General features: G+C 36.3%; 1 protein-coding gene across 1 annotated transcript in view; it reads left to right on the top strand.

Annotated features, from left to right (window-relative positions):
• Positions 1-986: 986 nt before the first annotated feature.
• Positions 987-23,868, top strand: part of LOC149949237 (cathepsin D-like) — a 29,501-nt gene continuing 6,619 nt past the window's right edge. Inside the window, exon 1 of the mRNA XM_090169395.1 lies at positions 987-1,076. Coding sequence (XP_090025521.1) covers positions 987-1,076 — 90 coding nt within the window. The remainder of the gene's footprint in view (positions 1,077-23,868) is intronic.

The raw sequence follows: 23,868 nt of genomic DNA, 5'->3' as shown, positions 1-23,868 counted from the left end.
AATATGAAATTATTTTCGCTTCAAATAAATTAACAACGTTTGAGATAAAATTGCCTAAGTGCTACAAACTCAAAACATTAAGTTAATTGTAGGGGGCAACTTCAAAATACGTGATCATATAAGACTATAAAACAATTTATTGGAAACGATTTGAAATATAGAAGTTTAAAACAGTTTGACCCGAGGGGTCGGACATTTGTACAAAATCCCGTACACTTCTCAAGAAATCTCCGACGAAATCGCGAAATCCCTGACGAAATCGCAAAATCTCTGACCAAATTTCAAAATCTCTGACGAAATCGCGAAATCTTATGAAATCGCGAATTTTTTGACGAAATCGAGAAATCTCTTATACAATCGCGAAGTCTTTGGCGAAATCTGACGAAATCGCGAAATCTGATGAAATCGCGTACGTTTTTTTTGGGAATGCCCGACCCCTCGGTTTGACCTTTTTATTTTCTTGGGATACATATCTAACAAAGATAAGAGCATTTTTTGTAAAATACATGTTGTGAAATAATAAATAGAGGTTGAACACTGATTGAAGTCTATGTTAGAGGTAATTCAAGTGTTTTACAATACATATAAATAGTCTTGTATTAAAATAAAATTCTTAAATAGTTTCTCAGATGTAGAATGAGCATCGTGCAAGAAAATCAAACCATAAGTGAGGTTAAGTAGAGCTCTGTAGAAGTTTGAAAGACAATATCGAGAGCATCATAATCATTCTTCACGGTTTGGTTTTCGCGATATACTTCGGAATAGGAACATTTTATAACATGAAGACCACGTCTTATTTTGGTCGAGCCAACTTAAAGACGGCTGCATTTCTTCATCAAGGAAACTTGTAATGTACAATGTAGGATCGAAATAGTCAAAGAAAACTCATGCTATTTCTATATTAAGTCTATTCTAGATTAAATGTATTGTCATATATAAAATGAAGTATATAATCGTATTTTTGCAGTTTGCAGTTAAATCCTATAATGAGTGTGCGCCAGAAACTTCACCAAGATGGTATACCTGTTCGAAAATTCTGTAAAACGTCCGTGGAAGCTCTCGTAAACTATTTCGATGTAAATTAATTTTTTTAAATACTAATACAATTTCTAGTTGTTATAGTAAAAGCTACCCGCGTAGAGGATTGCATTTTTTTCCAGTTATAGGTCGTCCATCGGTCAAGCATTTAAAATAATATAATTTAAAAATATAAGCTTTATTAAAAGATTATTATATATTAGTAGTTTACCCCCCTATTCCTAGCCAAGCGGGGGCGTGGCTACCGCGTCCACAGCTGCGTGACGGGGGGGAATGAAGCGGGGAATCGCGTTGCCGACCCCCCCTCGTGCGCGTGTCACGCGCGTGACCTGAATAATTAATGAGATTAACAGGTGTTAATTAGTCGACCTGTCAATCAACCTGTTCAAGGTCATTTAAAAAAGGTGAATATTAATGAGCGCGGTATTGTTTAACTAGGTGGATTACCGTTAGGGGTCATTGACCTGTTATATGGATAGTATAGTTACATGTGTTTGGTAAGCGCGAAAAGGATCAATGAACAAGTGGAGGGGAGGTAAAGTTTGTATTTACTAGTTATAAAGTTTGTACCTTTATAATTACCAGTTAACCGTTAGGGGTATTTGACCTGGTTGCTATTTGGTTAACAACTCATTAGCATTTTTTGCGTGAATTTAACATGTGTTTTGGGAAAGCGACGCGAGGATCAGTGAACAAGTGGTTAAACTCTATAGGTCTATTACATGTTTGTACCTTTATAATTAACCGTTAGGGGTATTTGACCTGGTTGCTATATGGTTAACAACTCATTTTTGGCGGGAATTTAACATTTGTGTAAGGATCAACAAGTAGTTACACTTGTTTATTATATGTTTGAATATTAATTTTGGGCGGGAAAGTGTAAGCGTCGATCAACAAGTGGTGAAACTCTTTAGGTTTATTAATGTACACTTATGTTTGACATGAATATCAATATATGGCTAAAGTTTGTACCTTTATAATTAACCGTTAGGGGTAATTCACCTGGTTGCTATATGGTTAACAAATCATTTTTGGCGCGAATTTAACATGTGTTTCGGGAAAGCGACGCGAGGATCAGTGAACAAGTGGTTAAACTCTATAGGTCTTTTACATGTTTGACATGATTTTGGCGGGGAAACGGGTATAGTTTGTACTCTATAGGTCTATTACATGTTTGTACCTTTATAATTAACCGTTAGGGGTATTTGACCTGGTTGCTATATGGTTAACAACTCATTTTTTGCGGGAATTTAACATTTGTGTAAGGATCAACAAGTAGTTACACTTGTTTATTTTATGTTTGAATATTAATTTTGGGCGGGAAATTGTAAGCGTCGATCAATAAGTAGTTACACTCTGTAGGTTTATTATATGTTTGAATATTAATTTATGGCGGGGAAACGGGTAAAGTTTGTACCTTTATAATTACACGTTAGAGCTAATTGACCTGGTTGCTAGATGGTTAACAACTCATTAGCATTTTTGGCGGGGATTTAACATGCGTTTATGATGATGTAAGCGCGAAAAGGATCAATGAACAAGTGGAGGGGGGTAAAGTTTTTATTTAATAGTATAAAAGTTTGCATGGTTTAATTACCTGACAACGGTTAGGAAGCGTCTTTGGGATTATGGACCTGAACAAGTGATCTCTTTTAGTGGATGTTATATGGTTGAACTCTTAGCCATTTGGCGGGTAAATCAGTATATTTGTTTATAACATTTAGGTAACGTCTTGGGGGTTAATCAACAAGTGGTCTTAAGTAGTAAATATTAAAGAGTTTTATAAGCTGTGTTTTAACGTTAGGAAGCGCGGTAAAAAAGACTTAACAGAACGGGGTAAAGTTTGGAGGCTGGTCTCTCTTTTAACGGTTGTTATATGAACTCTTAGTAATTTTGGTTGGAAATTCATGTGTTTTGGCCGCCATCTTTAATGATTCATATTTAAACGGGTTCTGTAGGGTATATTGAAAAGGGTGTCCATCTCTGTTATTTTAAGGAAATTTGCCATATATACTTTAGATCAAGCTTGTTTTTAACAAGTTGTTGCTAACAGATTTTTATATATATTAACCTTAAACGTCGCATTTAAAGTCGCTAGGCCTAAGGTAGTGCCTGGGGTGTAAGCTGATAAATATTATAACAATGTATCATGTATTAATTTTATATTACCGTTAATGAGGACGCGCGGTAAACATTGTACATTACGGGGTAAAGTTTAATTGTTAAGCCTGGCCATCGTAAATAATAAGCCTAAAATTTATAAATTGGAAACTGTGTATTCAAGGTTATTTTTGAGGTGAAGAAATTAGGGAGTTTAGTTTTTTATTGGATATTTCAAGTTTTTAACATAGGCATTACGTTAATGACAGTAAAGATAGTATATCCTGTTATCCGTTAGGAAGCGTGTTTGGGGTCATCTCACACTACCCTGATTGTAACGACTGCATTATTAATGTAAGCAATGTTTAAATACTTGACCAACGAATGTTCCTGTATGTTAGTTTAATGTTGATATTTCGGGTAATATTGCAGTAAAAAGCTAAGCCTACCAAATACGTTGTCGCCAAAACTCGGACCAAAAGCTATAACTTGTTACTGAAAACATTTATACTTTTTGTTATAATCGCACTCACAATAAACGTTAAAAAATCCTCTAATCTATCGTATATTATTATTCCGTGTTAACCAAGCGGCGCGAGTAATGTTTCCGCAGCGGTTTAATAGACTATAACAAGTTGTAACATGTACGGTTCGTTAATTTTCGTAAGTGGCAGCCATATTTAGAACCTTATTGTATTTAATTGCCATTTTTCACCACTAGGAGATTCATCTTTTTAATAGCATTAACATAATTTCTAAATACAGAGCTATTTAGAGGGTGATTTGTTATCTTTTTAAACTTATAGGTGTTGTGGTCAGTTATTGAGATTTTCACTCCTATACGGTTCAATGGGAATTATTATTAATCGATATTGTCAATTATATTAAGATTTCAAATAGAGTTGCAATTTATTCCGAGAGGAGGTAATGTAGTTTTAAATTATGACATACTTTATATAATATATCAACTTATATATTATACGAACAATAAAAAGTACAGCTAGATAAATGGCCAAAGACTATTTTCTTACATAAGAGCTTCTTTAAAAAATTTACATAACAGAAATACTACACAGACATTTAATAACTATTTTATTTAGATTATAATATAACACTCAGTTAATCAAGTTAATTTTTAACGAAATTTGCAAAAAACGTAGCAGCCTATCGATTTGATATTTTCTTTAATAATGTTGGCAATTAAACTTTAGGGTCATTTCACAGAAAATCATGTTTAGTTAACAACTTAAACACAAGTTTTTTAACTAATGTTTGATACCTGTTTAATGTAAAAGTCGCTTCACGATTTGGTGGCGCTTTGGGTTTTAGCCTGGCTATTATTTAATAGACTAGTTTCTTAATCTTTCAGGACTTTTTTGTTAGGAGATTTCAATATCGCGGCAAAGAATACGTTTCTCAGTATAAAAAGCGAATAAGAAAAAAAATTCGTTGTGTTTTACGACTACCTATCTATCATAATTTTTTAATCTATGTGTCTGTAATCAAATTATTACAACGAAATTTAAAAGCACATTGAATATTTTTAATACCAATGGAAAGAAAATCTAAAAGTACATGGTTGATATAGAACATTACGTGAAGTTTTTCAACTTTAAGACAGGTTACTATCTAGCTTTGAAGTTTTTGAAACGTGAGATATAAAATATGAATTCAATCCAATCTCAATAACTGACCAAAATAGCTCTCATTAATTGTTTTTGTAAGTTCATATTCTACCAGAAATATTAATAAAATATTTTATTAGAAATTTAGGTAGTTTACGGTTATCAGATATTTACAAAGTTTTAAATCTGTTTAGGTCTACGATTTGTATTATTTTTTGTTGTACGAGTTGATAATCGGCTATTTTAGATACGAAACCAATCGCGATTTTTTATTACCAACACCTACTAAGTTTTATTTATAAAAAGAATAAAAATCCGAAATGAGATATTCAGATCACGTTTTTCATGAGCTGTTATTCCTCCGGATGTCACGGACATTTAAGTACAATCCCCTCGATGTTAAAACCGATGCTCTAATTGTATTAGAGTTTATATAACGGTTGTGAGATATTTTAATAAAAACGTTTTTTTTTCGTAGAATGAGGAATGTGTGTTTTGAATAACTTCACCGCGTGCGTAACGCCTCCCTCGGTCTTCCCTCTCGCCAAACCGCCAGCGCCGAGATATCCTGCGGGCTTAGACAGGGCGGATGGAGAGCGGCCGTTTAACGTATAGAGCTAGAACGGCAATAACTTTCGCTTTTTACACGCCAGCTTGTCCCAGCCTTTTGATCAGTGTCTTTTTAAGAGAAACTAATCATTTTCGACACTATTCAGCGGCCCAATTTTTCGAAATGAATCAATTTTTATAGATACATTTTAATTTATTAAAAAACACAAATAATTTATACAATTAAAATATTTTTAATTACATTCAAATTTATTGAAAAACTCAATGCATATTTTTATAGATACAATTAATTTTAAATGATATTTTTGTAGCCAAAAGGGATACTGGTACCGTCGCTTCTAAAGATCCGCTTGTTTGACGTAAATCCAACGAGTTTTTCAGCTGGTTTTTGGAATAGCTGCCCCGTTTTTAAACTTTTTACGTTAAATGGGACTTCGACGCTGTATTTCAATTGTTGGTTGCGTGTAGCGAGGTCCTTCAAAGCTTGAAAGTTTACAATTGACTGATTTTTTTAGTCAATGTAATGCCTTTCAGTTTAGTGACAATTTTTCCAGATTCGAATAAAATTGAATAAGCTTTACATCCCAAGGAAATAAAGGCTTTTATATTTTCATTGGGATACTGGTCAGCTAATGTACCTAGCGTAGTCCCTAGCGGAATATTCAAGTCTTTACTCATATAAAGAAAAGCAGAGTCAGTATCTAAATAATTTAAATTAGGACCAATTTGAGCCATTAATTTGTACAATTTAATACGGTCGTAACTGGCTACAAACGCGCCTATCGTTGGTGACCCTTTCCGATAAGTTGGAACGTAGTCTTCCCGAAAACGTGTGGTGGCTAAGGCAATATCATCGTCTAGTAGTTTAAAATCCGTTAATTATTTTGTTTTATCGGCTAAAATTTCAACTAATTCCTTATAAGAATTAATAAAAACACTTTGGCCTCGATTTAAATTAATGGAATTTTTGCCCCACAGACTGTTTAGACTAAGTTTACCAATAGCCTTTAAAGCGGGATTATCGGTTATATCGTCTAACTTTAAATCTAACCCGTCAATTTCATTAAAGTCTCGTAAATAATTAAGTTTTTGTTCTAATGTAATTATGTCTTTTGGATACGACGAATTTTGAACTTTGATTTTGTAAAAAAGCCGAATATAGTCATCGAATAGCGGACCATCTTTATCGAATGTCTCTTTATAATGGTGTACTTCGTGAATGTTCATAATTTTGTAACCGTATTCTATCGCTAGATAAAACTCGGGGGTCGTCCACACGTCGGTTATGCTACGCTCTCGATCAGTATGGGTACATTCGAAACATTGTTCAGCTGCACATTTGTAGCAGAGAGTATAATAAATTTTACTATTAATTTTAGCTGAGAGAATAGGGAGGTTTAAATCGGTAGGTGGCAGCACCGTAGCTTTAATCAGACCAAAATAAGCGTTAACGGAAAAATTAAAGTTACAAGTTATAATTTCGGTGCTCGATTTGGGATATTTATAGGAACTCATCTGGACGGAAGGGTACATGCTATTAAAATCCACGACTTTGATTGGTCGATCGGAAGTGGCTTCGGCGTAAATTACAAAGTTTTCGACCCTCCCCCCGCGAATGGCGTCTCTCGCTCCTATCGGTTTGGTAAAGGGTAGGGAATCGCAAAAACTCGCAATTGCTGGGTCTTCTACTAACTCATCATACTCGTGCTCCCATATACTAATAAACTGTGCATTAGGCCTTTCCTTTTTTAAAAAATTTTCGCGGTCGAGGGTTTTGAGATAAATATTTAAATTATAGTCTTTTAACTGCTTATCGTTAGCCTGATGGTCAGTGTGCAGTGGGCATTTATGGTAATGACAGCCGTAAAATTCGGCAATTATTTCGGGCGAGGAACAATAACCGTCTAATCGATAGGGATAAATGACATGTTCTCCACCTAGCGATCGCGCCGTTTGAAATTTCACGTTGGGTTTTTTTTTCCAAATATGCTAACCATTTTAGGGCCTTGACACTATGCCGTTTCCTATAACCCGTCCCCGGAACTATCGCGGTAGTGTTTGGTTCGACAAATCTACTAAGGAATAAATTTGTGACGGCTCCCGGCAACGTTATGGCGTTTGACCCTAACAAATCAAAATCAACGGTTTTTAAAAATAAATTTCTAAAACTATCGAATCCTTTCTGTAAAAGTTTAACGTCATCGATCGCGTATTCGGTTAAAACTTTATTTAGATCAAAAACGACGTAACGTTGGGAATCGTACCATTGATTAAATTCTACGATTTCCTCGTCCGTAAATTTGTCGATACCAAAAAATTCTTTCTCGGGGAGGGCGCCGATGTAATCTAAATTGTTTTCCGTAGCAAATGAATAACAAAAATACCCTTTCTTTTGGACAATCTTAAAAGTTTTCGAGAAATTTCGAAGGGCTGTAGGTAGGAACATGTAACTATCGATAAAGGCTATTTTAAATTGAGCGAGAAACATACCCAAGGCTTTGGAACCGGTATAAATTATCTCGGGTTTTATTTTTCGTTTTAATAGACCATTAAGAATAAGGAGCGTATCGAAACCACTCCCGAAATGGCTAATTAATATGACGTTTTCAAAGACCGGCCTCGTAACCGTATCTCTTTTGCGACCATTAATTGTAACCTGGCATGCTAATAAATAATCTAGGAAATTTTGAACGCAATCAAAGCCGTGAAATTGCCGGTAATCATAATTGGTCGAAAATGGCGCTTCTTGCATCGCGGAAATGATTAAAATTGGTCTAATTTTAGTGTCAGTCGTTATGGTCTCAAAATCAAAATAACATAGTCGTTTCTCATTTGATTTTATTTCTAATGGGCGGACGTGACACTCGTTTTTGGGATGCTCAATTTTGCAAAAAGCGCATTTGTTATCGCAATCATGATTACCTTCATAGTCTTTCCCGCAATTTAAACAGCGCCTTAAAACCTGACAGGTTCCTAGTTCTACGTGTTGGGAGAAACAATTTGGTCCGGCAAAATACCGATTACAGTCATTACAAAGGGTAGCCTGTTCTATACTGGGGTGGAATTCGGGGCCGCGACAGCGGCGGCATTTAAGCTCGGGTCCGCAGTCGTGATTTTTTTCTTTGTTTTTGTATAAAAGGACTAGACAAAATTTACAATAATATTTTGCCCCAAAAAGATCGTACGACGTGGGTGTGGTCTTTAATTTTTAAGAGGAAAATTTGTTTTTCTTTGAAGGGCCCAATAAACACTTTATCGAAATTATCTTCCGCCGAGATTAATATAATTTGGTAGTCGGGTAATATATTTTGGAATCGGTTAATGTCTATTATTTCTACGGGGCCTTCGTGAACCCCCGCTAGGGCGTGTAATTTTTTAGCTTCAATTTCTTGTTCGGGCTTTTGCCCATTTCTAATTGTCTTTAAATCGTTTTGATTAAAACTAGCACCCTGTCCTAAACTTTTCAAATGCTGATAGTCGGCCAAAACTCTTCACACCGCCAGGGCTCTCGTAAAACATAAATTGTCCGTATTTCTAATGGAGATAAATGTGTTACCTTGGTTAATATACTGATCTAAACATTCATAGCTTCTTGTTCTAACGCTGCGAGGAAGTCCTCTCATAGGGGTATCTTGAAGAAATATTAGGTCGAATCGGAGGGGTGAATCTAGATAAATGGTTTTTACGGACTGGGCTACCTTTTCAATCCCCGTTAAAATTCTCTCAGCTGTCAACTCATTAATATTCATTAATTGGAAATTTATCGGATCTTGCAGCTCATCGGAAATTACAACCACCCTGACGCGCGTGTAGCCTAAATTATCGGCCGTTATTCTATCTAATATCGATTGGAAAATAATGGTCAGTTGGTTACTGATATCCGCGTGGTTTAATTGGTCTAAATTTTTAAAATTACACTCGAATAGCATAGATTTACACCTATACTTTCGAGACGAACTGGGAATGATTTTATCTATTGAGTAAAAATTTTTAGGGTTGAAACGGGTGCTAAGATCGAGGGCCATTGTTTTAAAGTCCTGCGTAAATATTTAATACGGTTTGATTCGTTATCATAAACTTCGCCGGAATTCTGCAAGTTAAATAGTTTTTCGTAGGCACGTCCACGATTTTTATAGACGTCTCTTGCACGACAGGTGAGCCTTCTACCGCAGAACCACGGATACAGTTACGCTTCACTGAACTCTTCCGAGGAGAGTTATATTTTGGCTTGCCAACTTGTTATACTGGCAATTTTTATCTCGACTATATCCTTCCAACCGTCGTCTACTTGTTTAGATGGACCTGGCTTGGATGGGGTTGTTTCGATGAGACTTGTTTAGATGAGTTGTCGAGAACCTCGTGGCATAATAAGTCTTCTTGTAGAAAAGCTTTTTAATTTTCGCCTTTATATTCGAGACCACGTTTGACCTTATTTGTGAACAGTTGGGTGTTTCGGTGCAATGCACGAACTTTTTCTAAAATTCAATAAAAACAGACTGAATAATCTATTACTCTTCGGTCAACTTCCATCGTGCCAAAATAATAACAATAAACGGTCATTTAAAAAATGTAATTCCCCAAATTTTAAAATGTACTTACAATTTCTTCGCGTCGAAAGCAAGTTGAGAAATAAATGCAAATAAAGCGCGTACCTCTATTTATAGTCGCAAAACCCCCTAGCGGGACGCTTAGGAACTTCTATAACACATGCTAATTTATCTAACACTTTTTTTATTAATACATGTGTAATTTTTCGTAATAAACAAAAATCCCCTAGCGGGACGCTTAGGAACTTCTATAAAACATGTGTAATTATTTGTAACGGTTTTTTTATATCAACACATACAATTCTAAATTATCCGAAGACTTTGTCAAGCAATTAATTTTTATATAGGATGTTTACATTAAAAACACGGGAGATAAACTAACAATTATACATTAAGATATTTATAAACTCTAATTATAACAGAAAGTGTAAATGTTTTCAATAATAGTTATAGCTTTTTGACTCTTTGGTCCGAGTTTTATTCTTGAAGTGTATTATCTTTAAAATGGTTAGCATGTTGCCCCTTTTTATTATGACCGTTTCTACCTTTTCGGTCATTTCACTGTATTATAGTCCATAGGTGGTTTTTACTAACATTATACTAATAAATGTTAGGCTTAGCTTTTTATTTTGGCAAGTCATCGTGGCGCGTGTGGGTCATCATTATAGTATGTGGTTTTTATACTAAATATAGGGACATTTCGTTGGCTGAAAGGTCAAGTATTTAAACAATAATTACGTTATTCTCAATAATGCAGTCGTTACAATCAGGGTAGTGTGTGCTGCGAATTTTACATTAAACAGGTATCAAACATTAGTTAAAAAACTTGTGTTTAAGTTGTTAACTAAACATGATTTTCTGTGAAATGACCCTAAAGTTTAATTGCCAACAATATTAACGAAAATATCAAATCGATAGGCTGCTACGTTTTTTTTTGCAAATTTCGTTAAAAATTAACTTGATTAACTGAGTGTTATATTATAATCTAAATAAAATAGTTATTAAATGTCTGTGTAGTATTTCTGTTATGTCATTTTTTTAAAGAAGCTCTTATGTAAGAAAATAGTCTTTGGCCATTTATCTAGCTGTACTTTTTATTGTTCGTATAATATATAAGTTGATATATTATATAAAGTATGTCATAATTTAAAACTACATTACCCCCTCTCGGAATAAATTGCATTTCTATTTGAAATCTTAATATAATGGACAATATCGATTAATAATAATTCCCATTGAACCGTATAGGAGTGAAAATCTCAATAACTGACCACAACACCTATAAGTTTAAAAAGATAACAAATCACCCTCTAAATAGCTCTGTATTTAGAAATTATGTTAATGCTATTAAAAAGATGAATCTCCTAGTGGTGAAAAATGGCAATTAAATACAATAAGGTTCTAAATATGGCTGCCACTTACGAAAATTAACGAACCGTACATGTTACAACTTGTTATAGTCTATTAAACCGCTGCGGAAACATTACTCGCGCCGCTTGGTTAACACGGAATAATAATATACGATAGATTAGAGGATTTTTTAACGTTTATTGTGAGTGCGATTATAACAGAAAGTATAAATCTTTTCAGTAACAAGTTATAGCTTTTGGTCCGAGTTTTGGCGACAACGTATTTGTTAGGCTTAGCTTTTTACTGCAATATTAACCGAAATATCAACATTAAACTAACATACAGGAACATTCGTTGGTCAAGTATTTAAACATTGCTTACATTAATAATGCAGTCGTTACAATCAGGGTAGTGTGAGATGACCCCAAACACGCTTCTTAACGGATGACAGGATATACTATCTTTACTGTCATTAACGTATTGCCTATGTTAAAAACTTGAAATATCCAATAAAAAACTAAACTCCCTAATTTCTTCACCTCAAAAATAACCTTGAATACACAGTTTCCAATTTATAAATTTTAGGCTTATTATTTACGATGGCCAGGCTTAACAATTAAACTTTACCCCGTAATGTACAATGTTTTACCGCGCGTCCTCATTAACGGTAATATAAAATTAATACATGATACATTGTTATAATATTTATCAGCTTACACCCCTGGCACTACCTTAGGCCTAGCGACTTTAAATGCGACGTTTAAGGTTAATATATATAAAAATCTGTTAGCAACAACTTGTTAAAAACAAGCTTGATCTAAAGTATATATGGCAAATTTCCTTAAAATAACAGAGATGGACACCCTTTTCAATATACCCTACAGAACCCGTTTAAATATGAATCATTAAAGATGGCGACCAAAACACATGAATTTCCAACCAAAATTACTAAGAGTTCATATAACAACCGTTAAAAGAGAGACCAGCCTCCAAACTTTACCCCGTTCTGTTAAGTCTTTTTTACCGCGCTTCCTAACGTTAAAACACATCTTATAAAACTCTTTAATATTTACTACTTAAGACCACTTGTTGATTAACCCCCAAGACGTTACCTAAATGTTATAAACAAATATACTGATTTACCCGCCAAATGGCTAAGAGTTCAACCATATAACATCCACTAAAAGAGATCACTTGTTCAGGTCCATAATCCCAAAGACGCTTTCTAACCGTTGTCAGGTAATTAAACCATGCAAACTTTTATACTATTAAATAAAAACTTTACCCCCCTCCACTTGTTCATTGATCCTTTTCGCGCTTACATCATCATAAACGCATGTTAAATCCCCGCCAAAAATGCTAATGAGTTGTTAACCATCTAGCAACCAGGTCAATTAGCTCTAACGTGTAATTATAAAGGTACAAACTTTACCCGTTTCCCCGCCATAAATTAATATTCAAACATATAATAAACCTACAGAGTGTAACTACTTATTGATCGACGCTTACAATTTCCCGCGCTTTTCTAACCGAAACACATGTTAAATTCGCGCCAAAAATGATTTGTTAACCATATAGCAACCAGGTGAATTACCCCTAACGGTTAATTATAAAGGTACAAACTTTAGCCATATATTGATATTCATGTCAAACATAAGTGTACATTAATAAACCTAAAGAGTTTCACCACTTGTTGATCGACGCTTACACTTTCCCGCCCAAAATTAATATTCAAACATATAATAAACAAGTGTAACTACTTGTTGATCCTTACACACATGTTAAATTCCCGCCAAAAATGAGTTGTTAACCATATAGCAACCAGGTCAAATACCCCTAACGGTTATTTATAAAGGTACAAACATGTAATAGACCTATAGAGAACAAACTTTACCCGTTTCCCCGCCATAAATTAATATTCAAACATATAATAAACCTACAGAGTGTAACTACTTATTGATCGACGCTTACAATTTCCCGCGCTTTTCTAACCGAAACACATGTTAAATTCGCGCCAAAAATGATTTGTTAACCATATAGCAACCAGGTCAATTACCCCTAACGCTTAATTTTACAGGTACAAACTATACCCGTTTCCCCGCCAAAATCATGTCAAACATGTAATAGACCTATAGAGTTTAACCACTTGTTCACTGATCCTCACGTCGCTTTCCCAAAACACATGTTAAATTCACGCAAAAAATGCTAATGAGTTGTTAACCAAATAGCAACCAAGTCAAATACCCCTAACGGTTAACTGGTAATTATAAAGGTACAAACTTTATAACTAGTAAATACAAACTTTTCCTCCCCTCCACTTGTTCATTGATCCTTTTCGCGCTTACCAAACACATGTTACTATACTATCCATATAACAGGTCAATGACCCCTAACGGTAATCCACCTAGTTAAACAATACCACGCTCATTAATATTCACCCTTTTTAAATGACCTTGAACAGGTTGATTGACAGGTCGACTAATTAGCACCTGTTAATCTCGTTAATTATTCAGGTCACGCGCGCGTGACACGCGCCCGAGGGGGGGTCGGCAACGCGATTCCCCGCTTCCTTCCCCCCCGTCACGCAGCTGTGGACGCGGTAGCCACGCCCCCGCTTGGCTAGGAATAGGGGGGTAAACTACTTATATTAATTTAGAAAAGATTTCAGTGTTTAGGTATGCCCTATTTAGATTTAATTAAAATTACAATTTAAATAACGAAATACATATTTAGAAGCATTTATGTCAAATGTCATTATTCTTGAATTTAGTTGAAAGTTATTCAAATATCATCCATTTATCGCAGATAAGGATTTGATTCAAATTATCCTTTCCAATAGGTGCTGTAATAAAACTTGCGATTGGTTTTGTTCGAGCTAGTTCATACTTGTGGAAGTGTTATACTTTGAAGCGCGCGCTGCTTATTTTTCAATTTAGAAGGGCTCGTTCATTTGCCCCTGAAAGACAAAAATGAGCGCGATATCAACTTTAGCCTCACACATAAAACTAACATAAACACGTGCCTATTTTATTGAGTGGCTCACACATGCTTGTAGGGAAGAAAAGAAAAAGAGAGCGGCATTTATTGAAGAGCCTATTGTCCCGAGAATACCCGCCTTATGTTCAAATAATCGACCTAACCGTGGCGTGTTGTTCGTACTTAGTTGCTTTTGGATATGATTTTTATAAGTTAGATTTCATTATGTACTTGTTAGATTTTGGTTCTTAGTACAACAGATAAACTGATTTATATCGGTCGATAGTGAATCTGATTGAACTAACCTAAACCAACTTCAGTACCTAGTGGAACGACTGACATAGAACGGATCTGCGGCAAACTTAGCGGGACAAACTCTTTTCCGCGTTTCGTACTGTTACGAGTTGTTATTAATTACAGTACTTAGCCCATTATCCCGCTCCGTCCTCTGGGATTCAGCGGTGATCTGATTGGCAGGTTACGGCGTTAGTAACGAACTTGCTTCACATTATCTCAATAACTTTTATTCCCGTATTAAACCTGACATAAATCGTAAGTTTGTCGTTTACACACAAACAAAATTGAGCTCCAAAGGTTAGTGGCTGAACACTTTTTTGACAACAGCTCGACTGACTGTCCTAGTCATGGTTCTTTTCTTCAGTCTCTATTTTTCCCGCGCACAGCACTCACGTGATACGCGCGTACACCATTCTATTTATTTTGGGTAAAACCCCACTAACAAGGAGACGACCCGAGGTGTAACGCACCGATTTGGTTCAAACTCGGGGGTTTGGTAGACCTTCATGTAACTTGAAACACCCTAAAGGGAAATGTCTCCATAGGCAACCCTTAGTATTGATCAGATTCCCATGTTATTTTCTATGGGAAATTTTCCATTTTGTGTTGTCAAAAACATTTTTGGTTGCCATGGCAAAACGGTTGCCTATGGAGACATTTCCCTTTAGGGTGTTTCAAGTTACATGAAGGTCTACGAAACCCCCGAGTTTGAACAAAATCGGTGTGTTACACCTCGGGTCGTCTCCTTGTAAGTTAATGGTACCACGAAAAAATAACCGCTAACACGAATAAGAGCTATAGGCTTATATTTAACAATACACTCTGTTTCGAAATCCTTGGTGCCCTGTCACTCAATTACGTTTTAACAAAAGGGCAACGAATATGAGAGAGCAGGAATGCAAGACAGGGCCCTTGTCAAACTACGCTCTTCGGCGAAATTGGAATTAGCAACTACTTAAGCAGAAATAATTTCAAAGACACTTTTTGTAACAAAAGTAAATTACTAGAAGTACAAAAATATTGTTTACAGCTGCCAGGTCTGCGACATTCTTTACATTGGTGAGATTCATAGGCGGCCCACTGAAAGATTCAGAGAACATCACCGGTCATTTTAACAACATGGATACCATCCATGACGCTTCTATCTGCGTCTTTCGTACAACTAATTTTCGCACCAAAAAGCGGCGTACTGAGGAAAATCGTCTAATTTTAATTTGGATACCAAGTTTCCCTCCGGTTTAAATAATAAGTTGGTTTTTAAGTAGTTCGTTTTTCCTGTCCAGTTAGTCGCGTGTGGTCATCATCGTGGGGTGTTTTCCAGCTATCGTTTGACATTGGACGTCGATGTAGCGCGTCCGAGTAAGAAGTGTTTATTTCAAGCTCCAAGTTTGCGGTTAATTAAAACTAGTAATCCAATAGATCCTAGAACGTTTTCAGAATTTTGAGTTAAAACTCTGCTATCAAAATCAGTAAATCTTAATTCCTTTATAATTTCATTTTTCGTTATCCCCAATATGGTTCCGCCGATGAGGAAACATCCCATGACATCAATTCACCCGCTGAGACGGCAAAGAAAGGGAAACGGGTAGCGACGGGGTCTACTAGTCGCTACCTTAGAGCAAGAGTCAAGCAAGTCTGAATACCCCTATTTGAGAAAAACCAGTTTTAAGTTCGAAATCTAGCATAATAACAATGATAATCTACTAATGAAAATTGATAAAAATAGAGTGAAAATATATATGGAAAATTTTGTACTGAATCACCTTAATATAAAAACACTCTTTCTTTCAATAGTCACGTATCTTGACTAACTTTACTTTTGCTCTCAGGTAGCGAAGTCCCCCCAACCTAGCAGCAAAATGGGTCAGGGACTCGTCAAAGATGTGTTCCGCAAAAAATCAGGAAGGGGAGGTTAATAACTCCCCCACCACCATGAAACGTTCTGGGTTCCCTCTAACGTTCAACACTCTGAAATACAAGCTGGCTGAAGTAGAGGAATCTTCGGTTGGTGAAGCACCCGTCAATGATATGAAAAAGAGAAGCAGACCTTAAGTACCAAATTTCAAACAATCAAATTGGAAATTATAGAAACTCTGGAAATAAAATGTTGCTAAATCTCAAACAGAGAAAAGGACAAATATACGCTTGAATTGGAAACAAAGCTCAAGGCAACAACCGAGGACTATAGTGCGTAAAAGAGTTGAATACCAAAATTGATAATCAAAAGGTAGCTAATCTCGAAATCGACAAAGTGGTAGACAGAGCGGTAGCTGAAACGTGTGGTTGACATGGAAAACCAAATAATCTCGTAACGATGGATGACGTGGTTAGTGTCCAGATGTGGCTCGAAGATAATTTACACCTCAAAGAAAAATAAATAATCTTAAAAGACGTTTCAAGGGGAAGAGCGAAATACCTAGAACGATTCGTATAAGGTTTGCGGATAGATAAATGCAGCGAAAAGTCTTGGAAAATGCTAAAACAATCCAGACCGCATATCGAAAGCTAAGTATTTATCTGTTTCTCCAGACTTGACTTAAGCCCAACAACGAGTCAGATCGCAACGGGAAAGGTCACCAGCAAAAATATGACAACGTGGGAAATTCTCCAGAATTGTCAGGCGCTGCCGCACAAGATTGACTTCTCCAAGAGTGCAAGGCGGAGTCGCCCCAAGAACTGCGCGGAGAGATTCACCAGCAAAATTGCTCTCTTAAGCCGCGTTCACAAAGACGTTTTGTTGAGGATAATTCTAAAGTAAAAGGGGGAAGAGCATTCCGCTTTCGGCGGGGTCATCCAACTTCAGCCTTTGTCTTTCTCCTTCTGCACAAGTTCAGCAGTTCACAAAGACTTCCTTTACTCGCGCTAACACAGTTTTATTTGTGGCAGCCATAGCGCACCGAAACCACTAGGTAAACAAAGTCTTTCGTTCCCTCGGGCCTCGGACTCCACTCTTTATCGAGAAAACCGGTGTTTGTGTATCACATGACCGACACGACGTCATAACCGCTTCTCTATTGGCCAAAACTGTTACGTGATTTTCAGTCGAAGGTCGAAATATCAAACTGGAGTAGATACGGGTTGACCGCCGATTTCCCTCTCGTCTTGAGAAGTTTTCTCTCCCCTTTCGACTTTCGGCGGGTTTGTGAACCGCTGATTTCTAACTTCGTCTTCTACCTTACGCTTTCAACTTCAGCTATATACCATTTTTAACGTCTTTGTGAACGCGGCTTTAAACATGAAAGGCGGACTGAAGAGGAAAATGTGGTCCGAACTGGAGAATATAATAAAATAAAAATATTTCAACAAAAGACCATTTACTAGTGCAAAATCACAATTAAAATCAAATGATTTTAACAACGTTTTTGAGTGCACTATAAAAAAGTATTTAAAATTATAAATAAAAACCGACTCTTACGCATGCCATCATCAGTAGTCAATGATGATGGCAGTGTAAGATGCACAGCCGAAACTAGTATAGTCAGTTTTTATTCATAATTTTAAATACATTTTTTTATAGTGCACTCAAAATGTTGTTAAATTCATTTGTTATAAAAATATATGTTTTTCGACGTCGCAGAAACTTTCCTCAAGGACGTATCTTACCCGCCAATGGTTCGGTGTAAATAGATCGACTGATGAAAAAAGGGGGCATAGGACTAGGAACTTTTATCAATGTAAATAACGTTCGTGTAAAGATCACTGTTGGAAAAATTTGTCGGTGTCGAGCAACCTCAACCACACACTTTGGATCACGATTGTCTACTTGGAAACATCTAATTCCAAAGAGGTTGATCCCTGGAATTACGAAATAGTTGACAGTGTGTCAGAATTTATAGCCCGGTGTACCTAGTAACAGAGACCATACCACCGGAGGCCTATCATCATAGTGCCCTACGCCATCGTCCACCTAGCTAGTTGACAGCCTGAATCCGGGCATTTCCGCTCTAAATGCGAAAAACAAAAACCCCGTGTGCCTTATGGGTGATTTTAATGCTCAGGATGACCAAACAGAACGACTAATCAAATACTTTGATAACACCCATTCCTTAGAAATTGGAAATTTAAGTCCAGAAAAATTTCGCGGTGTAACAACGTGGAACAATGAACAGCTTAAATCAACTATCGATTATGCCCTTTATAACCTGAAATTTGACCAAGTGCTAATTAAAATGGTGGTGGACGAAGAAGGATATATCAGCGTCAGAAGTGACCAAAATACGCTACTGCTTACATTCAAATATAAACTTCCACATGGGCAAAGAAATGTAGTCAAACCAACCGTAAAACGCTGGCGTCAAGCCGATCAAAGTCATTTATCTGCTTATTGGGCCCAGGTAAAAAGAAAATTGGTGAATTTGGTAAAACTTTCATATGAAGTTTTGAAAAGTGATTCACGACTCAGCGACAGGAAATATTGGAAAATGCGTAAAAAATTGACATATATGAATCCAAAAAGAGATGGTTTGATAAAAAGGCCGCGAAATTACGCCAAAGAGTATAGACACTCTACTTTCTGTTCTCAAGTGGGACCAAAAGGTGTTGCCACATGCGGACACATGTCACCGGCCATCACCAATTTCTACAAACGAGTATTAACATTTAGCTTCCAACCATACAACTAGACTTCAACCAATAACCTATCCACGAAGATCCTCTCACAGGCTTCGTTTGACATATCACCTACGCCAATCATCAACCGAAGAAATACGATCTTCCTAACTTTCACGCGTCATCGCCTAAGAACTAAACCGAAGAGTTAGCGAATTTGAAAGCAGAGTCCCTCAAGGTAACCGAGTGGAACTTGTAGGAAGGGTCCAGAGACTAGTAGTCCCAGGTTAGGGAAAAGGTCGAGATTGTGAACAAAGAGTTATGTCCGAGTATCACGCAGAGTTAGTAGAAGTTTAAATTATAGAAGATTTAAAAAAAAACGAAGTAGATTCCGAGGCTAGCGTACATCAGCTGACATTGCGGTACGAACGGAAGTCTGCTTTAGCCAGTCCATATCGGAAGTCACCAGCCAACAATTTCCGGGTCACCTGACACCGACCCAGTGGTTGAGTGAACAGACTTAGTTGAGGCAAAGCCAAGAAAGGCTCTAAATTTATTTTACAGAGAGTGCCCACGTTACTCACCCACATGATTCCCGCGAAACGGACATTTTGCATACCCAGTTTATTTTAGTGTCGTGTAATTTTTTTAAATACTTTTATCTCAATTTAAGTGTATTGGTTACCAAGGGTTTTTATATTATATTACTTGGAAACCCAACATTTGCGTACTTATTTCTGTAACATAGAATCATACCCCTAGACATTCTTATATCTGGAATAGTATTGAACGGCCAAAATGAGAATCCTTCTTTTCTTTGCTGCCGCTAGGGAAACCCTAGAATTAAAAATAATTAACTAGTAATTAAAAAACACTTTTAGTAGAGTGGATAAAAAATAGCATCGCTACTATATGGAGTTTGACATGCAACGGGAAGAGAGAAAAATGGTGATAGCTCACGACAGTCTGCGTCTGGCTGCCAACCATAGTAATCTCACTACAGAGAGGTCTGAAAATTAGGGACTTTAATCTACCATAACTCTAAAACTTATTATCGGATAACTTATTCGTTTTCACGCAACTAATATAAATAGCTCCCAAAGAGAATAATCAGTTTCTTATGGAAGGGGATTGCCATGCCCGGGCTTGATTACCGAAATAATGTGTTAAGTTTCAAAGAGTCAACAATTCGGAAATTGTAACACACGCAACCCCCGGTTGGAAAAGCGGCTGTTGGCGGGAATTTGTTAACGTCAAAGGCAGCCATCAAAGGCGAACTAGATTGGTCTTCCTTCCGATAACGGGAAGCCAAGAGTAAATTTAAGTACCTGGGAATGTTGATGCAGGTATTCTTTTACGTACGACTGACGGGGTTGGATTCCTTGTGGTATATACATGTTTTCTTCCTCGATAGCCGTTGAGAAGGGAGTTTTGGAATTGGCCCAAATGAACTGTGTAGACGAAGTCGCCAGGCATCCGACCTTAGCGCTATACAGTTTTAAAGATCGTCCCTTCTTCAAAGGCGTCATCTCAAATGGTCTTGATAGCCAACTACTTTTTCAGGTGAGGGCCGGCTCACTGCATACGGCAAAAAGGATTTAGGATGTTTTCGGGAGGATCCCACTTGGCGGTTTGCGCGAACCAAGAAGAGAGAATCGAACTAAGCTTGATAGGCATAGTGTGCCCGAGTTTCTCTAACATACGCGATAAAATATCTCGAACGATGTTTCTATCTAGCTAGTTAGCTCTACACAAAGAAACGACAACAAAAATCCAATTCACTTTTTAAATGCATGGTGGTTCGATAGAACCACGCTGAAAAGGGAACTAAACCTAAGGTTTTTGAACTAATCTACTGTAAATATTTTGTACATTTATAATATAATTATATAATATTTCATTTTATTCTATTAAATTTGATTTGTACTTTAAAAAAGTAAATAATCCTGTTAGCTAAGCTGATGTAAAAGAGACCCCTAGTTGGGTAGGAAAATGAAGATTAATGCATTCATTGTTACGTTTTGGTCTCTTTTGTTCGGCAGTGTATTTTTGGTCGTTGGTTTGGAGTTTGGTTTGAACGTATTTGATGTTTACCTTTTCTCTTTGCTTTTCTCCTTCCCTTTTAATTTTTTCCATCATAAATATTGTGAACATCCTCCTTTTTTGACAGCCCACTTTAATAGCTTTGTTGTTGTGTGTCACATGGTCATTTTCCCGTTTTTGTTTTCGCTGGTTTTTAATTTCTCGCGTCGCACAGTGGGGCAAACGGAGCCCAAACCTGGTTAAAATTAATATCTCAAAAACCATTTCCTGTACTTATTTCAAATTTTTGTGACACTTAACACGTGTTGGGGGACATTTAAAAATGATAACATCGATGATCTTGAACAATGTCTTCAAGGTCATTGAAAAATCATCTCGAGAATCGTTAGATTTAGAAACTTAGTTCCAATTAGGAAGTTGTTCCTCATCATATTTCATGTCTAAATAATGTTGGTCCGAATTCATTTGATCAATTGAAAGTCGAAAAACAAGTTGGTCATCAAGTATGTTTCTAAATCTAATGGTAATCGAGATAATTTTTCAATGACCTTGAAGAAACGGTTCAAGGTCCTCGATGTTACCATTTTTAATTGACCCCAACACGTGTTAAGTGCAACAAAAAATTTAAATTAGCACAGGAAACGGTTTTGATGTTATCGCCATGGATCGTTTTTATATTGGACACCCTTTTCAATTTCATATCTTTTGAAAATCTGTACAAAAAATAGAAAATAGGCAAATATTGGCAAATTTTTTAATCGATATAGTGATAAATAATGAACATTCATGAACTTAAATCAAAAATTGTAACTTAATCTACCTGAATTCATAACTAAAAGTCACATTAATTCTAAAAGGAATATATTAGTTTAAGACCTTTAAAGTCGTTTTCCAGAATTCACACTATTTGAATTACGAGGCTTTGTATAATAGTTTCATATCTGGAAAATATCGATATCTACTTGGTATTGATATTTCCAGAACTAAAGTCTGCAAAAAAAATATCTTTACCTTTTAAATCAAGCCTGAATGTATACCAAAAACTATGCCAAAACTCCTACTTAAAATTTCTAAAAAAAATCTACTACTTCTAAGGAGCCTGGTGGAGAATAAAATTTTGCAGTCCAAAATCCAATACCGGTAAAGTGTGCGGTGGTTTATAAACAAATATTATAAATTAAAATAAAATTCATACGCGTGATTTATTTTTTTGACTTTTGGCCAGGTTTGGGCTCAGTTTGCCCCACTGTGCGTCGCTCGTTTTTATTGTTGATTTAAAAAAATGAGTTAGCCCTTTAACTCAAAATTGCAAGTTAAAACTATCAGCCGAAGTGCCGCGTATTGATTTTATATAAATAAAAATTATTTTTGTATCCCCAAATGTTGTTGGTGTTTTGAACCTTTTCGGCGTTGTTAAATGTCATTGCATAGACGAATGGTGGTTCTCGTTTTTCTCACAAAGAACAGGCACAGCGATTGCAACCTCAAGTGGCGTAGATACGAAGAGTTTCCGGATCTTAAACATTTTGACCAATTATGTTGTTTTGATTGAGTCTTTGTCCACCCGCATTTCAACCTCTGTAGTTCTTTCAGAACTTGGTTTTTCTGCAACTTTGCGAACATGTTTAACACAGAATTCTGATTTATAAAGTTACAGGCATTCCATAAATATTTGAAAAGAGTTAGCCGCACAATTTCAAAGGATAAACACGTTTTTTTTTTTTCAATTCAGAGAACTCGTTTTTATTTAATACACAGGGTGTTATTTTTTGCCCTGACTGGGTTTTTTTCTCTAAAGCTACAAGAATTAAAGTTACGAAATGTTTAGGGAATTCTGTCCAGGTTGGGGAAACATTGGAGCATTTTTCACGATTTTGAAATTTTTTTGGCGGGATGGTGCTAGACATCAATTTTTAACGAAGATACGAGGAGATGAAAAAATCAAGTAGTACAGATAGGGACATAGCCAGTTTTGTTACACAAATATAAAAATTTCGTAAAATAGTTAGTTTGATTTAAAAGATTATGTAAGGTTCAAAGGTATTTCCGTTTGAAACGATGCATGTTTCGGCACGATGGTGCATCTCTCGAAACGAGCTGGCAATCATTTCAAGAGTGAGAAGTGCGAAGGCTGCAATAATTCGTTGTGGTAAATCATTTATACTCGCAACGGGCGTCTAGTAAAATCTTTCTATGATGAAACCCCATAAGTGAAAGTCCATCGGCGTTAGCTCTGGAGACCTCAGAGGCCATCGAATGAAACTGGTTCTACCAATCCAACTCGTTCTTAAGATGCTCCACAACACATTGAGGTTGATGGGGTGGTGCACCTTCATTTTAGTACCATAAAGTTATTTCTGTTTTCAGCGGAATGTCGTCTATTGCAGAACGAAGTAGCAGACGCGATAGACTATTGCGTCTGCTACTTCGTTCTGCAAGAGTACCAATTAATTTTGTCCATTAAGACGATTGGGAAGGAAAAAGGGACCAATAACTCTATCTCCAACCAAACCCTCCCAAACATTCAGTAGAAATTGTTATTGATGATGGTAAGGGAAATTTCAATGAGGATTTTCATTACTCCACATGTGGTAGTGATGGCTAAAAGGACCATCTCTCCCAAACGAACACTTGTCGGTCACCAGAAAATGAGTGACGAAATTCGGGTTATAATCTGCCATGTTAATCAGCCAGTTTCAGAAATCATATCGTCGTTCCATATATCTTTCGTGCAGAGCTTGGTAGAGGGTAACTTGATACGTATGAAAGTCGTG

The sequence above is a fragment of the Leiobunum rupestre genome, chromosome 3, assembly GCF_980474605.1.
Source record: "Leiobunum rupestre chromosome 3, qqLeiRupe1.1.hap1, whole genome shotgun sequence".
Lineage (NCBI taxonomy): Eukaryota > Metazoa > Arthropoda > Arachnida > Opiliones > Sclerosomatidae > Leiobunum > Leiobunum rupestre.
Note: the sequence above shows the minus strand (reverse complement) of the source record. Positions and strands in the feature narration are given on the sequence as shown.